The 18,743-nt window shown below is 37.0% G+C and overlaps 1 protein-coding gene across 8 annotated transcripts in view; it reads right to left on the bottom strand.

Annotated features, from left to right (window-relative positions):
• Positions 1-18,743, bottom strand: part of Lmbr1 (limb development membrane protein 1) — a 169,433-nt gene that overhangs the window by 58,271 nt on the left and 92,419 nt on the right. For 7 of the 8 annotated variants that reach the window (XR_007109804.1, XR_007109803.1, XM_047561137.1 and 4 more), the window contains 3 exons: positions 2,783-2,909; positions 2,275-2,343; positions 1,392-1,456 (listed from right to left, as the gene is read on the bottom strand). Coding sequence is in view for 6 of the 8 variants with exons in the window: in XM_047561137.1 (XP_047417093.1) it covers positions 1,392-1,456; positions 2,275-2,343; positions 2,783-2,909 (261 nt within the window). In the remaining 2 variants the exon portion in view is untranslated. Of the gene's footprint in view, positions 1-1,391; positions 1,457-2,274; positions 2,344-2,782; positions 2,910-7,837; positions 7,931-18,743 lie in introns of all 8 variants that reach the window. The other variant, XM_047561142.1, reaches the window with a different exon arrangement.

Here is an 18,743-nt window from a genome sequence, read left to right as displayed (position 1 = left end):
CATAATATTTCCTCCGTGTTTTCCTTTAATGAATCACCATGATAGGGAAGACAAACCCATAACCAAAATAACATAGTATTAATCAGTTACAAAGGTGAGCATGAGAAGTGCAGAGGAAGGTGTTTGACTATTGGCCTAGAGCAACAGCATGAGGTTCAGAGCCAGGCAGTGACTGTAGCTGATGTTGGAGCTGGGCTCCAGCCCACTGCCTGTGGCAGGAGTAGGTAAGAGGGACAGAGCCATGATGGGAGAAGAGCAGCACAGAGCCATGCAGTGAGCTACACTGAGTGAGTCCACCGCGGGGTAGGAGGGGTGAATCAGAATGGGCTAGGGAAACCCTATAGCATGTAAGGAGTTAGTTGAGTTTGTCAGCAATGAAGATCCAGGGAAAATAACTTAAGTGAGAATTCCTAACTGCAGACAAATTATTTTCTCATTATTAAATATCTATCAAAATAGTTAAAAGAACCAAAGAAACTTAGGAATAGGTCATCAGAATTACTACTACCAATTGAAAATCATTTTAAGGGCCCTTAAGATAATAATTTTTTTCTGTCGAGTTATATATTTTATATTTTCCAAATTTTTATTGGTTCTTTTTAATTATACATAACATTAGGGTTCATTTTGACATAATTATAAAAGCATGGAATATAATTTGTTCTAATTCAGTCCCCAGTTTTTTTCCTTTCCCTCCCTTCTCCTTTTCCTTGTTCCCCTCCCTCTACTACTCTACTCATCTTTCTGCTACTGAAAATCATTTTTAAATGAATAGAGAGAGCTGGGCATGGTGACCCATGCCTGCAATCCCAGCAACATGGGAGGCTAAGGCAGGAGGAACACAAGCCTGATTCCAGCCTCAGCAACTTGGGGATACACTATCTCAAAATAAAAAGCTCTGGGAATGGAGTTCAGCAGGAGAGCGTCCCTAGATTGAATCCCCTGTATGGCCAAAAACAAATAAATAAATAAAAGAATATACAGTATTTCTCAGATTAAAGATAAAGTATCAGTCAATGAAATAAGATATAATGTGCAAATTTTCAGAAATATTCTGCTTTGTAAGTCAAAATGTAGTTAATTTTGAAGCATAATAGAATTAGTTTGATATAAAGCAATAAGCACCTAAAATACCTGTAAATATCTGCAAAATTTCCTTGTAAAATTTCCTAACCAAATGTTTACCAAAATGCCTATAATTATTACTTTCAGAGCAAAAACAAATATGGTTTTCAAAGATTAAAAAAAAAGATTTAAAAAAAAATAACAACAATTCAAGTGATAAACCTACAAAAACACTCTATTTCTAAAGGTTAGTTCACAATCTAAAAGAAGTTCAAATGTAAACATATTTAATTAATAAACCAAATAGTTTAAAATGGAATACTTACTGCTGGCTTCACTAGCAACTGACCCATTACTGTGAACATACGGGAAAGGCCAACTGGTGTACACACTGCAGAAATGAGAAGACCACCAACAGAGAGAGAACTATATACTTCAGAGCTCAGAGAAATAAAGCAACTCAAACAGCATTGTTTTAAGTAAATTCTTGTCTCCAACCTAGATTCTCCCAGTGCTCTGTCAGAAGGGTCTTGTGTTATATCCATGAAGAAGCCAGAGGGGAAGTGTGAGGGGCAGGCAGCGAGACATTTAACAAAAGATAGTTAAAGCGAGAGAAGGTTCGGAACGCTTAAGGTTCTAACAGCTGGATGACAATAAGTACTTTTGTTTAAAAGAAATTTTATAAAACCAAGCAAAGAACAGATTAAATTTCATGTACTGGTAGGAGTGAGAACCTGAAAAGAATATTTAATAGTGACAACTGTAGTCTTAAGTCCTTTGATATACACTTAACAACTAATCCCTAAGATAGGGTGTGATACCTCAAGTAAAACAAAGCAAGTATTGAAATAAAAACCACAAATTCATCACATATTAGTTTACAATTCCCATTTAAAAACAGACTCTGGTGCTCTGAATGGGCTGGGGTGGGTGTTGGACATGTGAAGAGGGAGTGAGCAAGAGAGTGTGTGAGGATGTGTGCCCGGGTGTCCCTCTCTCTCTCCTTTTCCAACCCAGCAGAAAGGCTTTCCTCAGAGAATAATAAAAGCATATTATTATTTCAAGGTTTCAGTTTTACCGAGATTTATCTTGAATAATTAAAAAAATCTCCAAGTTGTTAAGGAATCTCACCAGGAAGCTTTCCCATAATTTCCCAGAATACAAAACAACTCTACTTCCCTATCGATATCAGATCAGAAGAATACTTACAGAGAAGTAACAAACATCCCATCAATGATATACAGGAATATAAATAGGGTAGGTAGAACTCCCAGAGGTCTATAAAAAATGTAAATAACTTTAATAAGTTCAAAATACTACACATTAAGATGTTTTATCTTAATATAGGCTGACTATATCTAATGTATAATAAACATTGTAATTGCTTATTTGAGTATACTAAACCATATAATTTCTAAATTGTAGAATAAAAAGATATAAAATAGAAGGATAAAAAAACCTGTTTGGAAGGAAGAAAAAAGAGCCTCTCCGAAATTTTAAGAACAGAAACCAATTAATTTAAGAAAAAAGCTTCTCATTTTCATATATGAAACAAATGCACATTTCTTAAATACATCTAAAGACTTCTTAATTCTGTATAATACATCAAGGATTAACTATACAAAGAATTATTTAAAATGTTATTAAAGTCATGTGTAATCATATCCCAAACTATGGTCTCCATTATAGAAACTGATTAATACAAGGTAATTTGTACCATATAAAGATTCCATGCTTGCAGCATCATTGTCAATCAGTGCTGAAGCCACCCATACTATCCCAAGAATCAGTAATGCAAGCAGCAGCAGCATGACCAGAGTTTCCAAGATACGGGCTCGGATTCCCTGAAAACGTGAGAGAGAGATGATTTTAATATTTTATTTCATTTCATGAACAATTAGGCTTCAGTCCATATAAAAGCATAAAATAATCCTTTGGGAAGGAGAGAAATACTTTTATTAGATTTATCTATGTATTTGAAATTTAGCTTATTAGATTTATATAAATGTTTATCACATCTAAATTTATTAGAAAAATACAAAATGCCTAGTTTATAATGTGTAGATTGCCTTTTCAAAATTATAGTAAATACTACTGAGTTTGGAATAAAATACAAAAAAGGTTTATAAAAACATTGTATAGAATCATTTTTAATAATTACTTTCCTAATGATTTTCTCAAAGAAAATAGTTCATGAATTTCTGCCTGTGATTCTAATAAGGCAGTTGCACCAACTCCCTGGAGGACACTCGCGGCCTCCAGAGCCCCCTAGTGTGCAGCTGGAGAACCACTCACTACAATCCAACACCACAAACTCCACCAATTCTATGGCAACTACCTGTACCTCCTTTTCCCATATTAGATAGAATTTCTGTTAATTCATGAGGCTGGAATATAATAATCATTACACACATTTTTAAATGACAAATAAATTCTGACCTAGGGACCAAACCAGAGGCTGGACTTTTAAACTTGAAAACTGTTGGATTAGACAAACACAGAAGCTTCTTTATATTCCTGCAAAGTCACCAAATAATTTTTCCTGTACCTAAACTCAAATACATATATTATTGTGTTATACCTAAACCTGTAACACAAAAAAATTTTAAGTATATACATGTTTCTCAATAAATCATGTAATCTTTCATTCCACATTATAAGATATGTTAAAGACCTAAAACACACATTCATTTTCAATTTTGTCCTAAATATTCTTTTCTATTATCTCAATTGCAGAAGTAGAATACACTTAAATCACAGAACCCCACTTATACAAATTCAATATAGAAAGGAAATGTCCTAAAGTCATGGAGACATATTTCAAGGTCTGTATGAGGACCTGAGGTAAGTGGTTTTCTCCTGCCAGCCCCTCAACAGTATCACAGCCTTACAAAGGGTTGCCCTTGGCAGGCCTGAAACACTACCTTGGATGTGAGCTCCAGCTCATCCAGAGTGTGCACATCAAGGAAGGCTGGAGAGCCAGGACCAACCCGGTCTGTGTCTTAACACACCAGTTCTAATGGCAAGCAGCTACTGTTCAACTGAGAAGAAACCGAAACAGTCATAAACTGCTACAGCCAAACATAATGGCCAGCCACAGCATTTCTTCACTGGAGAAGCCTTTAAACCTCCACTTCGCAACTTCAAACACTAGAACACACTGTCACCTTTCAATGGTGATTTCACCCTTCTTTCCTCCCTCTCTCTTTTCTAAGCAACAGTCAAATGCACAATAAACCTTCTGGGAAATGCCTACACAAAAAACAGATAAGGGAGGGGCGTGCTTTGGCAGTGTGTGTCACACCCTCCCAGCTATCTTTGCTGCCTCCAGCCTGTCCCCAGAAATATGTGAGCTAACTAGCAAGGTTCCCAGAACATGTAAACGTGTGTTTTAAGTGTCAGGATATCTGGGCTAAACAGTATAACTGTGCTGGATTATAACATAGGAACCAAACAGTAGGGCTCCTAGGAACTATCTGAAGCTTACTATTTAAAAAATTACAATTATGTTAAATAACTATTATAATAGTATCAGTGTCATGATGATAAATTTTGGGAAGTCAATCTCAATAAGACTTACAAACTTCTCTGATAGTCAGGTAAGAAATATTTGTTAGCAATTCCATTTGTTTTCTTCAAACATGCCCCTCTGTCAGAATGTACCTCTCCACAGGTCTCTGCCATTTCTATACACCTTACAAAGAGGCAGAGAGTCTTGCTCTGGACTGCCTTCTCAAAGATGTGAGTACAGCACTCAGCCTTAGACTTGGAGACTGTACCCTCTCTGAAGCAGAGGACAGAACTGTTACTGTCCAGGATGATAAAGATGTTGACTTCCAAGCAAAGGTCAGATAGGCCTGCTTGCAGCCCATTATGAATGCTGTGGATTCCCTAAGCTTGGGTTTCCTCAGCTGTGACACAAGTCCACTGCAGGGGCAGCCTCTACCTAGCAGAACGTGTTATCCCTGCTGACTACAGTGGCCCAGGTCATCCTTCTACCTGGGCCTTCATCAGGGAATGGAAAGTGGCTATACATAATTATTGGTAAATGATGAAAAAAATTTTAAAGAGAGACAAATATAAATAATTACATATTTGGTTACACACTAAAATGCAGTGACAAAAAATATTTTTGAAATAAGTCATTTAATGATAATTCTAGTTATCTTTCCAACAACTTGATGTTTAGATGGGAGGGGAAAAAAGAGCTCAAGAAAAACTTGAGCTCTTCAATTATTCCTCTTTTTACTTTGATAATAGAGAAATTGAAATAATGTATTAAAAACTTAAGATTAACACTAATCTTACTAACATCAAAGTCACAGTACTAGGACCTGGTATCAAAAGCAATATTACTAAGCTATTAGAGAAAAGAACAATCAACGTAGTAAAAAGGAGAAAACAAGTTTAGCAAAATATTAACAAATAACAAAATATAATATAAAAGGTAAAAACCAAATATAACCACTATAACCATATAGGCAGATTAGGTTAAAAAATTCAGCTGAATAAGACATATCTAAAATAAAATCATACTTAAAAATAAGTGAAAGAGGTCAATCCAAAGATTATTAAGAAAATATAATTCTAAAAAGATAACAACAGTCTCTGGTTTCACGTAAAAGAATACAAAGCAATAAACGCTGAATGGGACAAAGTAGGATAAAGCATGTTTATAAAATTTATTATCCACTTTATGTTCTATTTCTTTAGTAGTGAACAAACAGGATTTTGGCTTTATTCATATTTAAATAAACAGAAAACTTATTTCTTACATCATGGATGTATTTCTGCAAACTTTGTATTACACAAAAATTCTTTTAAAAATAAAAAATTTACAAGTGTAAGAATCAAAAGAAATTTTAGAAGCTGCCACTGTTCAAGGAATATCACCAGCTCTGGATGCAGCCAAATAGCAGTAAGCTAGCTACTGCAGGGGCAGCCTGAGGGCCTGAGGGCCTCACTGCACAGCTTTGGCAATACAGTGGGGAACAGGGCTTCTCCAAGAAGCAGCCTGATGCCAGGGAGAACAGGCAGGCTGAGCTCTGGAATAGTTCATTTCCATGTGGCTAGGGGAGGCATGATGGGCCCTCCCCATCTAACCAGACATGAAATCAGAGTAGCTCCACTCCAAACCAGCATTGCCAGGCTAGAGAGTCACACTGGTTGTTGGGCAGTTCCCTTTCTACAAGAGCTGGGAATGGATGAAGAACTGCCTTTCTCAGGGGTCCACTTGAAGGCTGTCAGGTAAGTATGGCCTAGGAAATGATCTGAGTCCTGGGTCCTGTAAAACCTCACTAAAGCTGGGATATAGCATCTCTGCCTGGGACCCTATGTGGTTCCTATTAGGCCAAAGCAAGAGCATGGTGTGGCAGACAGGCACTGCCCACGCATGTACGACACCACCAGGATATGTGCATCAGGACAAGCCACACAACAGCATACTGAATCAGTCCAGAGGGCTCTACCACAAAGCCACCCAAACTTCCCCACCGTGAGTCCTGTCTAAACCTATCAGCTGGATTCAGTGCTTTCCCACCTGTTTGACTTAGAGTCTGACACCTGCTGCAGACGTGAGGAATGCACTTGGTGAGGACGACACTGGAGGCAAGGACAGGCAGCAGGCAGATACTTTCCTCCTCAGTCCCTTACCCCAAGGTGAGTACACAGGTACCTCAGCTTCTTCTCTACATACCTCCTGGTGTCTGACTCGCACCTGGCCTGTGGGTCTGTTCTGCTATGCCATGTCCTGTTTTAAAGTTCTAGTGCTTTCAGTTACTCCTGCGCAGGACCTAATCACCATCCTGTGCATGGACACCATGCTACTAGGCAAGGTCGTGCTTTGGGCCATCTCCTGAGATCCACCAAATGAGTTTCCGATATCTGCAGACCACTCCGCTTTCTGCATGGGACGGCAAGGCCTCACTGCTGAAAACACTCCTTTCAGTGTGGGACTTTTGATAGAAGCTGGGGGCAGGCCAGCATCCCCTCCTCCTCCCACTGGAGGGAGTGAGCAACAACCTTGCACAATTCCCCTCACTACGGGTGGCACAGCCTCCTTCCTTCTCACCACTCAGTGTCTGCATTCGAAACCAGCTCTGGGGAGTCTTTTCATGGCTTCCAACTAGGCCTGCAGGGCTTTTCTCCTTCCTCTACACCATCCCATCCCATCCCACTGCCAAAACTGCTGGGGCTGAGCTCTGCTTTATCTTCCTGACAAGCTACGTCGGCCTGGTACTATGGCATGGATGCTGGCAGATGGCATGGCTTCCCTGTCATTCTTTCACTTTTATGGGCACAGCAGCAGCAGCAGCACAGCATCCCTTGCTCCCAAGTCTCAGTGGACACTGCAGGCCCACAGGGATGTGGCACATGCCCTAACAAGAGGAAACCCCCTTTTACAGCACAGGGCTACAGTGATTCAGGGCTGCCCACTGCAAACACACCCTTGCACAGGCCCAGTGAAAAGCAGTCAGGAACTGTTTTCCCCACACCCAGCAAGGGCGGGCGGTGATGCTTGGGCCATGGCAGACTACCTCCTAACACACTTCTCTTTCAGTATGTGACTGATCAGGAAGGGGAAAATATTGACCAGGATATACAAAATCTAAAAAATACTTAACAAGGTTAACTTAATAAACTTATTAACCTCACAAGGTTACTTTATTGTATATGAGCATACAGTCATGTACCACATAACATTTTTCAGTGACAGGCTGCACGTACAATGGTGCGCCTGCAAGATTATATCACCTAGTGATATCACAGTTACCTCAGGTTGCGCTGTGCCTCCATGATGTTCACCCAGTGATGACATGGCCTAATGGCATGTGCCCCAGAATGTACCCTGTTAAGTGGCACGTGGCTGTAACACATTGATAATAAAGAATATCTTAAGATACCAAGGTTGGATGCCATTGCTGAGCCCACCCGCCTGCCCCTCCACCGAGGTCGGATGCCATCGCTGAGGCCCCACCCCGCCACACCAAGGTTGGAGGCTGGTAGCTGAGCATGCCTGCCTGCCCCCCTACCACTTAGGACACTGCACCTGCCTCCATGCTGACTCAGCGCACCCTCGCTGGGCCTCCCCAGCTTCTTTGGAGGCTGGTGCAGGCATTTTGAATTATTCCTGAGGGCATGGCCATCATCATTGGAAGGGCAGCACCCTTCCTGAGACACCTACAGAGACTGGAGGCCCTTTGACAGGTACCTCTATTTACTCACATCCTACGCCCTTCCCCATCCTCTTGTTCACAACTAAAACTACTGTAAATAGTAATCGAACTGATCCTTTTCATTACAATAATGTTAAAGTCTTTATAGGGGCTATCTGGTTCAGGGCTGCATTTTCTCTGTATTGGGTGCTACTGGTATTGATCTCCCCTTCAAAGGAGAGGTAGTGGAAAACTGCAGGGTCATAATAAGCCTGCAGGGGGGGAAACTTCAGTATCTCTGATCTTCACTGCTAGAGGGGAATATATAGAAAAAATATGAAAAAACAAGGGAAGAAAGTGTCCCTAAAAAACCAAGATGCTATTGTGATAGAATCCAATGACAGCATGGCAGTAGAAATGACAGAAAAAGAGTTTAGAATTTGCATACTTAAAATGATCCATGAAGCAAAAGATGAGATAAGAGAGCAAATACAGGCAATACATGACCATTCCAGTAAACAGTTAAAAGAGCAAATGCCGGAAGCAAAAGAATACTTCAATAAAGAGATAGAGATTCTGAAAAAACAAACAAACAAACAAACAGAAATACGTGAAATGAAAGAAAAAATAAACCAAATTAAAAACTCAATAGAAAGCATCACCAACAAAATAGATCTCATAAAAGATGGAATCTCAGACAATGAAGACAAAATAAAAAATCTTGAAAATAAAGTTGAACAAACTGAGAAGATGTTAAGAAGTCTTGAACAGAACCTCCAAGAATTATGGGATATCATGAAAAGACCAAATTTAAGAATTATTGGGAATGAGGAAGGCACAGAGATACAAACCAAAGGCATGAACAACCTGTTCAATGAAATAATATCAGAAAATTTCCCAAACCTGAAAAACGAAATGGAAAATCAAATACAAGAGGCTTACAGAACCAGGTGCACAAAATTACAACAGATCTACACCAAGACACATTATAATGAAAATACCTCACATAAAAAACAAAGATAGGATTTTAAAGGCTGCAAGAGAAAAGCATCAGATTACATATAAAGGGAAACCAATACAGATATCAGCAGATTTCTCAGCCCAGACTCTAAAAGCAAGAAGGGCCTGGAACAATATATTTCAAGCTCTGAAAGAACATGGTTGCCAACCAAGAATCCTATACCCAGCAAAACTAACCTTCAGATTTGATGATGAAATAAAATCTTTCCACAATAAACATAAGTTAAAAGAATTTACAAATAGAAAGCCTGCCCTACAGAACATTCTCAGCAAAATATTTCATGAGGAGGAAGTGAAAAGCAACAATACAAGTCAGCAAAGGGAGAAACTACCCTAAAGGAAAAGCCAATCAAAGGAGAAACCAAGTCAAGTTAAAAACCAAAAATAAGCCAAAATGACCAGGAATACAAATCATATCACAATAATAACACTGAATGTCAATGGTCTAAACTCAATAATCAAAAAACAGACTGGCAGATTGAATTAAAAAGAAGGACCCAACAATATACTGCCTTCGAGAGACTCATCTCATAGAAGAAGACATTCACAGACTAAAGGATGGGGGGAAACATACCATGCACATGGACCCAGTAAAAAAGCAGGGATCTCCATCTTCATATCAGATAAAGTAGACTTCAAACCTAAGTTAGTCAGAAGGGACAAAGAAGGACAGTTCATACTGCTTAAGGGAAGCATAAAACAGCAAGATATAACAATTTTAAATACTTATGCCCCAAACAATGGAGCATCTATGTATATCAAACAAACCCTTCTCAATTTTAAGAATCAAATAGACCAAAACACATTAATAGTTGGGGAACTTTAACACACCACTCTCACCACTGGATAGATGCTCCAAACAAAAACTGAACAAAGAAACTATATAACTAAATAATACAATCAATGATATGACTTAATGGATATTTACAGAGATTTCATCCATCATTGAACGAATATATTTTCTTCTCAGCAGCTCACGGATCCTTCTCCAAAACAGACTATATGCTATGCCACAAAGTAGCCATTAGTAAGTACAAAAAAATAGAGATCCTACCCTGTATCCTATCACACCATAATGGAATGCAATTAGAAATGAATGATAAAATAACAAACAAAAACTACTCCTACACCTGGAGACTAAATAATATGCTATTGAATGACACAATGATAACAGAAGACATCAGGGAAGAAATTTAAAAAATTTTAGAGGTAAATGAAAACAATGACACAACATATCAAAATTGCTGGGACACTCTGAAAGCAGGACTAAGAGGAAAGTTCACTGCATTGAGCTCATACATTAAAAAAAGAAAAAGTCAACAACTAAATGACCTAACATTACATCTCAAAGCCCTAGAAAAAGAATAGATCAATACCAAAAATAGTAGAACACAGGAAATAATTAAAATCAGAGCTGAAATCAATAAAATTGAAACAAGAGAAATAATTCAAAAAATTGACAAAACAAAAATTTGGTTCTTTGAAAAAGTAAACAAAATTGATAAACCCCTAGCCACACTAACTAACGAAGAGATAAAAAACTCAAATTACTAGAATTCATGATGAAAAAGGAAAGATCACGACACACACCAATGAAATACATAACATAATTAGAAACTACTTTGAAAATCTATACTCCAACAAAACAGAAAATATCAAAGACATTGACAAATTTTTAGAGACATATGATCCTCCCAAACTGAATCAGGATGACATACACAATCTAAACAGATCAAGTACTGAAATAAAAGAAACCATCAAAAGACTACCAACCAATGGGGGATGGGAGGGGGGCAAGAATGGAGGAAGGAGGGACTGTATAGAGGGAAAAGAGGGGTGGGAGGGATGGGGGAAGGAAAAAATAACAGAATGAATCAAACCTCATTACCCTATGTAAATGTATGATTATGCAAATGGTATGCTGTTACTCCATGTACAAACAGAAACAACATGTATCCCATTTGTTTACAATAAAAAAAGAAAATTTTAATAAATCATGCTATTATAATAAAAGAAATATTAGTGAAAAGCTCAGGATATAGAAAAGTAGGAAACCCATCCAAATTCATTCTCTGAGGTTAGTATCACTCTGATACCAAAACCAGACAAAGACACATCAAGGAAAGAAAACTTTAGACCAATATCCCTGATGAACATAGATGCAAAAATCCTTAACAAAATACTGGCAAATTGCATACAAAAATATATTTAAAAGATAGTGCATCATGATCAAGTGGAGTTTATCCCAGGGATACAAGGTTGGTTCAACATCCAGAAATCAATAAATGTAATTCATCACATCAATAGGCTTAAAGTTAAGAATCACATGAGTATTTTGATAGATGCTAAGAAAGCATCTGATAAAATACAGCACCCCTTATGCTTAAAACAGAAGAAAAAACAGGAGTAATAGGAACATACCTCAACATTGTAAAGGCTATCTATGCTAAGCTCACGGCCAACATCATTCTTAATGGAGAAAAACTGAAAGTATTCCCTCTAAAAACTGGAACAAGACAGGGATGCTCTCTTTCACCACTTCTATTCAACATAATCCTTGAAACACTTGGCAGAGCAATTAGACAGACCAAAGAAATTAAAGGGAATACAAATAGGAAAAGAAGAACTAAAGTGATCACTATTTGTTGATGACTTGATCCTATATTTAGAAGATCCAAAAAAATTCCACTAGGAAACTTCTAGAACTAATAAGTGAATTCAGCAAAGTAGCAGGATATAAAATCAATACACGTAAATCTAATGCATTTCTATTCATAAGTGATGAATCCTCTGAAAGAGAAATTAGGAAAACCACTCCATTCATAGTAGCCTCAAAAAAAAAAAATACTTGGGAATTAATTAACAAAAGAGGTGAAAGACCTCTACAATGAAAACTACAAAATGTTAAAGAAAGAAATTGAAGAAAACCTTCGAAGATGGAAAGTTCTCCCATGTTCATGGATAGGCAGAATTAACATTGTCAAAATGGCCATTCTACCAAAGGCGCTATACGGATTCAATGCAATTCCAATTAAAATCCCAATGACATTCCTCATAGAAATAGAAAAAGCAATCATGAACTTCATCTGCAAGATGAAGAGACCTCGAATAGCCAAAACAATCCTGAGTAGAAAAAGTGAAACAGGAGGTATCACGATACCAGACATGAAACTATACTACAGAGCAATAGTAACAAAAACAGCATGGCACTGGCACCAAAACAGACAGGCAGACCAATAGAATATAAGACACAGAGACAAAACCACATAAATACAGTTGCCTCATACTAGACAAAGGAGACAAAAACATACAATGGAGAAAAGATAGCCTGTTCAACAAATGGTGCTGGCAAACTGGAAATCCATATGCAGTAAAATGAAATTAAACCTCTATCTCTCACCCTGCAAAAAACTCAAATCAAAATGGATCAAGGACATAGGAATTAGACCAGAGACCCTGCACCTAATAGAAGACAAAGTATGCCCAAATCTTCATCATGTTGGCTTAGGATCAGACTTCCTCAACAAGACTCCCAAAGCACAAAAAATCAAAGCAAGAATCAATAAATGGGATGGACCAAAACTAAAAAGCTTTTTCTCAGCAAAGGATACAATCAAGAATGTGAAGAGAGAGCCTACAGAGTGGGAGAAAATCTTTTCCACATACATTTCAGATAGAGCACTTATCTCCAAAATTTATAAAGAACTTACAAAACTTTACACCAAAAATACAAAGAACCCAATCAATAAATGGGCCAAAGAACTGGACACTTTACAGAAGAAGACATATAGGCAATTAATAAATATATGAAAAAGTGTTCAACCTCTCTAGTAATTAGAGAAATGCAAATTAAAACAACCCTAAGATTTCATCTTACTCCAATTAGAATGACTATTATCAAGAACACAAATAATAATAGATGTTGGTGTGGATGTGGGGAAAAAGGCACACTTTTACATTGCTGGTGGAGTTGCAAATTAGTGCAGCCACTCTGGAAAGCAGTGTGGAGAATCCTCAGAAAAGGTGGAATGGACCCACCTTTTGGCCCAGTTATCCCACTCCTTGGTTTATACTCAAAGGACTTAAAATCAGCATACTACAGTAACACAGCCACATCGATGTTTATAGCAGCTCAGTTCACAATAGCTAGATTGTAGAACCAACTTAATGCCCTTCAACAGATGAATGAATAAAGAAACTGTGCTGGATATTAACCCTCTGTCAGGGGAGTAGCTGGCAAAGTTTCTCCCATTCTGTAGGCTCTCTCTTCATGCTATTAATCATTTCCTTTGCTGTGCAGAAGCCTTTTAATTTGATGGCATCCTACTTATTAATTCTCAGTTTTATTTCTTGAGCTTTAAGGGTTTTGTTAAGGAAGCTGGTGCCCACACCAATATTTAGGAATATTGATCCTGTGTTTTCTTCTGGCAGTAGCAAAGTTTCTGGTCTAATTCCTAATTCTTTGATCCATTTTAATTTGACTTTTGTGCAAGATAAGAGCTAGGAATCTAATTTTGGTCTTCTCATTTTGGATATCCAATTTTCCCAGCACCATTTATTAAAAAGGCTATTTTTTCTCCAATATATACTTTTGAAACCTTTGTCAAGTATCAGATGACTGTAAGTACGTGGGTTTGTATCTATGTCCTCTATTTTATTCCACTAGTCATCATGTCCATTTGGATACTGATACCATGCTGTTTTTGTTACCATAGCTCTGTAGTATAATTTGAAATCAGGTACTATGATGCCTCCTACTCTTATTCTTCCAAATGAATTCAAGGTCTGTTTTTCTAGTTCTGTGAAGAATGTCATTGGTATCTTCGGGGATTGCATTGAATCTGTAATTGTTTTTGGTAATATGGACATTTTGACATTATTAATTCTGCCTATCCAAGACATTGGGAGGTCTTTACATCTTCTAAGGTTTTCTTCAGTTTCTTTCTTCAGTATTCTATAATTTTAATTGTAGAAATCTTTCACCTCCTTGCTTAGATTAATTCCAAAGTTTTGTTTGGTTTTTGGTTTTGATGTCAATAGGAAAGGAGTGGTTTTCTTCATTTCTCAACAGTATCACAGTTGAAGTATAGGAAAGTTATTGATTTATGAGTGATCTTTTATCCTGCTGCTTTTCCAAATTCATTTATTAGCTCTACAACTCTTCTGAGAAGGGTTCTTTGAGTCTTATAGACGTCATCAGCAAACAGAGATAGTTTGACTTCTTTTCCTATTTGTATCTCTTAAATTTTCTTCTCTTGCCTGATTGCTCTGGCTAGAGTTTTGGAAATATATTGAATAGAAGAAGTCAGTGGACATCCTTGTCTTGTTCCTGATTTTAGAGGAAATGCTTTCAATTTGAAAGGCAAAAAATATTTCACAAAAAGACATCTGATTTTCACCTTTATAAAAAAGAATAAATTAACAATACTGCACTTACAAAAGGGCTGCTAACAGTATAAGCTATCAAAATTATTTAATATAATGTATAGCTTTTCAATGAAATACTAAGGGTAGCTGATACAGTAAGAAATGACTATTACTCTGACTTAATCTACTATAAAGCTGTGACAGTTTTATTTCCCTTATTAAATTTTATTTTCTTTTTATAATTAAATGAGACAAAATCAGCCATGCACATGAAATCAATTAACTATCATATTCATGAACTTTTATTTAAACTAATGGAAAGAGATAAGTTTATTCATTAAATGCAATATAGCGAATTTTTTATCTTCAAAAACTTTAAGACAGAGATAACAGGATTATACATAGTCAGAAATTTCATTGTTTAATTCAGTATCAACTAGTTAAAAGAAGTACCAAAAATCTATAAACTTTCCTCTTTCTTGAGAGCATAAGAATATTACAAAGCCTGAAAGAGTGCAGGCTTTATGGCATGTAACACGTAAGCTTTTTAGGCTTTTGAGTGTGATTTTGTCTGCAAAGCAATGAAAAGCAGGGTAAGTGAGCTTTTATCATTACCATTAAAAGCCAGCAGGAAAACATATATGCAAAATAACATGCCTACTGCACAGTCCTTTTTCTATTAAGAGTCAGAATCAGGAGTGAGCAAAACCCTAAGGAACACTTCCTGTCAACTCCATTCCTGCATACACTGAACTAAAATATTTACCAGATGTTAGAACACCTTATCAAAATACCTTCAAATACAGTGACAAAACATCATCGAGTGGGGAGAAGGACCACACTGCCAATCTTAAAAAGCAAGAAACCTCCTGAAAATAAGCTCAGAGAAACCTAAGGACTTCTCTTTCCTATCAACACTTGCACTTCCTTCACATAATTCTGGATGCTCAGGCTATCAAGTCTACTAGGGTCTCAGGAACTTCATAGTATTGTTATATTCATAGTATGAATACATAGCTTGACCCACCCTAAAAGAACAACTCTATGTTATTCTAATGAAACTCTTCCCTTTGATTAAGATCATAGCATAACAAGTACAAAGCATATTCATGTAAAATACCTTTGAGGTAAGTACTTTCTGTCAACGTAATGCCATGTTGTTTTCAAGAAGTAAGATACATAATTACACTAGTTTCACGCCAGTATTACTGCTGAAATCACAATGACTTCAATATCATAATAGTTAAATTAGATGAAATGGGTTAGTGAAGTCTAAACACATAGAAACAGATTTATTTTAGATTTACGTAAGCACTGAATGGATAGCCTACAATAATGAAATGTTATAAATGCTTCTTGGAATTTTTGTGCTGGTCAATGACACATTTAATTGCTCTATACTGAGGATGAAGTGAAAATTACAATGTACTTACAAAAGTGCCACCAAGAACTTGATATGTTTCTATGGTGATGAACATTTAAACAAGGTTTCTCCTGACATCTGGCCCTCCTATAAGGAATGCAAACACAACTCCATATGCCGTGTCTCCACATACTAGGAAAGCCTGGGAAAACCTCTGCATTCACAGAACATGTGAAGATCAAAACATTGTTTTCATTTAATGAAAAGGGTCTCTTAGTAACTTTAAGATAAGGTTTGCTCAGCATAGCATCAAAGCTGCACCTGACATACACGCATTTATGGGGCTCAACAGGAACACTAACAAAGAAAAGAAAATAAAAGGAATACTATTCATTTTAAACCACAAGAAAACTGCAAGCAAGTACCTCTGAAAGCATTCGATGCCCCCCCGTGCACCTAACAACCACTAAGCACACGCACAAAGGGGCTTATCCAAGGAAACATCTCTGCTTCGAGTTCTGTAGTCAACAGTGAGATGCTTTTGAATATTAATGTGCCTAGCAGTGTACTTAAAAACATATACAGTGGTCTGTCTACGCAAGATGGAAAAGTTGAAACTGTAAGATACTCCAGCTATTAAAACTTGCCCCCAAACTGTATTTTAGGTAAGTTAAAATAAAAACACTAATATTACTAGTTCAAAATGTTCACTATATTAGAATTTGTGGAAATTTCCCATGATATTAGACAAGCAAAAACTCTCTAGACTCTAAGTAATACAACAAATTCTTAACCTATAAATAAAAGAACTGAACTAAAAAAGTTCTTAAACATAATTCTAAATTTTGAGGAAAACTACTTCTTCGTACACTACATGATATCAAAACAATTTACTGGATAGTCAGTAAGACTCTTTTCTTCTATTTCTGTTCTAATGAAGCCTTCAGTCATAAATTTCATGTGAAAAGAGATGGGAGCTAACATGCAGAGTTCTCATCAGACCCCTTCTACATGCACACTGCAATCCTCACAATAAAGGAAAGGCTCAGTTTTACTATACACAAGGAAGCTCAACTCAAGAGTAGTGACTTGCCTACAGTCATACCTTCAATGCACATCAGAACTGACTTTTAAATTCAAATCTGCTAACCTTCAGAGCCCATACTTTCCACTACCCCAAAAGACGGAAATAAGGTACAAAAGAAAGAATGACAAGGAAGTAGAGAAGTGGGAAGAATGCTTTAAACATACGACAAACCTACAATTTCAGTAAAGGACCTTAAGCAAGGAACATAAAAACTTCTTTTACTAGAGTATTAATTTTCAATTCTATAATAGCAAGCTCATACCAAGTTCAAATGCTCAGTCCCATAGGAAACCTTTAATACAATAGAACATCTTAGTCAATATCCTACTATTTCTCTTTCATAAAAAACCCAAGCATACACTCCTCTATTTAAACAAAAAAAATTAGGATTATTATTATTACTTATTACAGCAAAACACAAAAGATTTTTTAAATTTTTAAAAATAATAAATAAAAAAAGCAGAAAAGATATTAAAGTTTGCAATACAAAATAAAGGAATGTTACATGACAATTTAGATAAAATGTCATAATGCTTTTTGGCAAAGAATACATTTACACAAAAAGCACTAGAAATTCAAAAATACCACAGAAGATCTATGTTTTATGGCAGAAACAGTACACAAGCACATAAAAGCTGTAGCTGGGCTAGGGTCGTGGCTCAGTGTGAGGCACTGGACTCGATCCTCAGCACCACATATAAATAAATAAATAAAATAAAGGCACTGTGTCCATCTACAACTAAAAAAACAAAAGTCTGCTTTTACAAAAACAAACAAACAAAAAACAACAACTGTAGGTGTCTGCTCTCTAAACTAGGTCCTGGGTGAGTTTCGAGAGCTGGTCTCTTCCAGACTTCCACATTTCCTGTAGCCCTTGATAAATGACAGTGACGTTGGGTGGTATATGCATGTACATAAATTTATTTTAATATATTAGCCTCTGTTTTGTTAGTGTGAGTCCATCACCAAGAAATGAATCATCTTTTTTCCTTTCTATGTCTAAATAATAAAAACACATTGTTTGGTTTTATATGTCTGTTTATTATTACATAATAAAAGCACACTATTTGGCTTCATATGTCATGAACATTATCATGGCTATTGTAGCACCCATGTAACCCTCCCAATGATATCAACCCACCCAAAAGATAACACAAAACACTACCATGTTTATCATTTACTTTAAACTTGTAATAAAATACATGGGACAAAAATTCACCATCTTAACAATTTCTAATAAATAAGGTTCAGGGGAGTAATGCATGCCCAGTGCTGTGGTGGCACCTCCACTAACCATCTCCAAGAACTCCTCTAAATGGAAACTGTATACCCATTAACAATAGCACTGCTGTGCCCTCCCTGGCCCAAGCAGCCACACTTCTGCTTTATTTGTGATGATGACTCAAGGTGCCCCACCTGAGTGTAATCACCAGGCATCTGTCCTCTGAGGACTAGCTGTTTTACTTGGCATAATGTCTGGAGTCTGCCCACCCTGCAGCAGTGCTAGCACGTCCTTCCTTGAAGCTGAACAATATCCCACACATGCATAGCCACATGGTGCTCACCTGTTCATTTGTTCCTCGGGTACTCGGGCTGTTTCTACCCTCTGACCATCATGAGTGGTACTGCTGCAAGCATGAGCATGCAAGTAACTGCCTGAGTCTCTGTTTTCAGCCCTTTTGGATGT

The sequence above is a fragment of the Sciurus carolinensis genome, chromosome 8 (assembly GCF_902686445.1).
Source record: "Sciurus carolinensis chromosome 8, mSciCar1.2, whole genome shotgun sequence".
NCBI classification, from domain to species: Eukaryota; Metazoa; Chordata; class Mammalia; order Rodentia; family Sciuridae; genus Sciurus; species Sciurus carolinensis.
The sequence above is the reverse complement of the archived record's forward strand: the minus strand, read 5'-3'. Positions and strand labels throughout refer to the sequence as shown.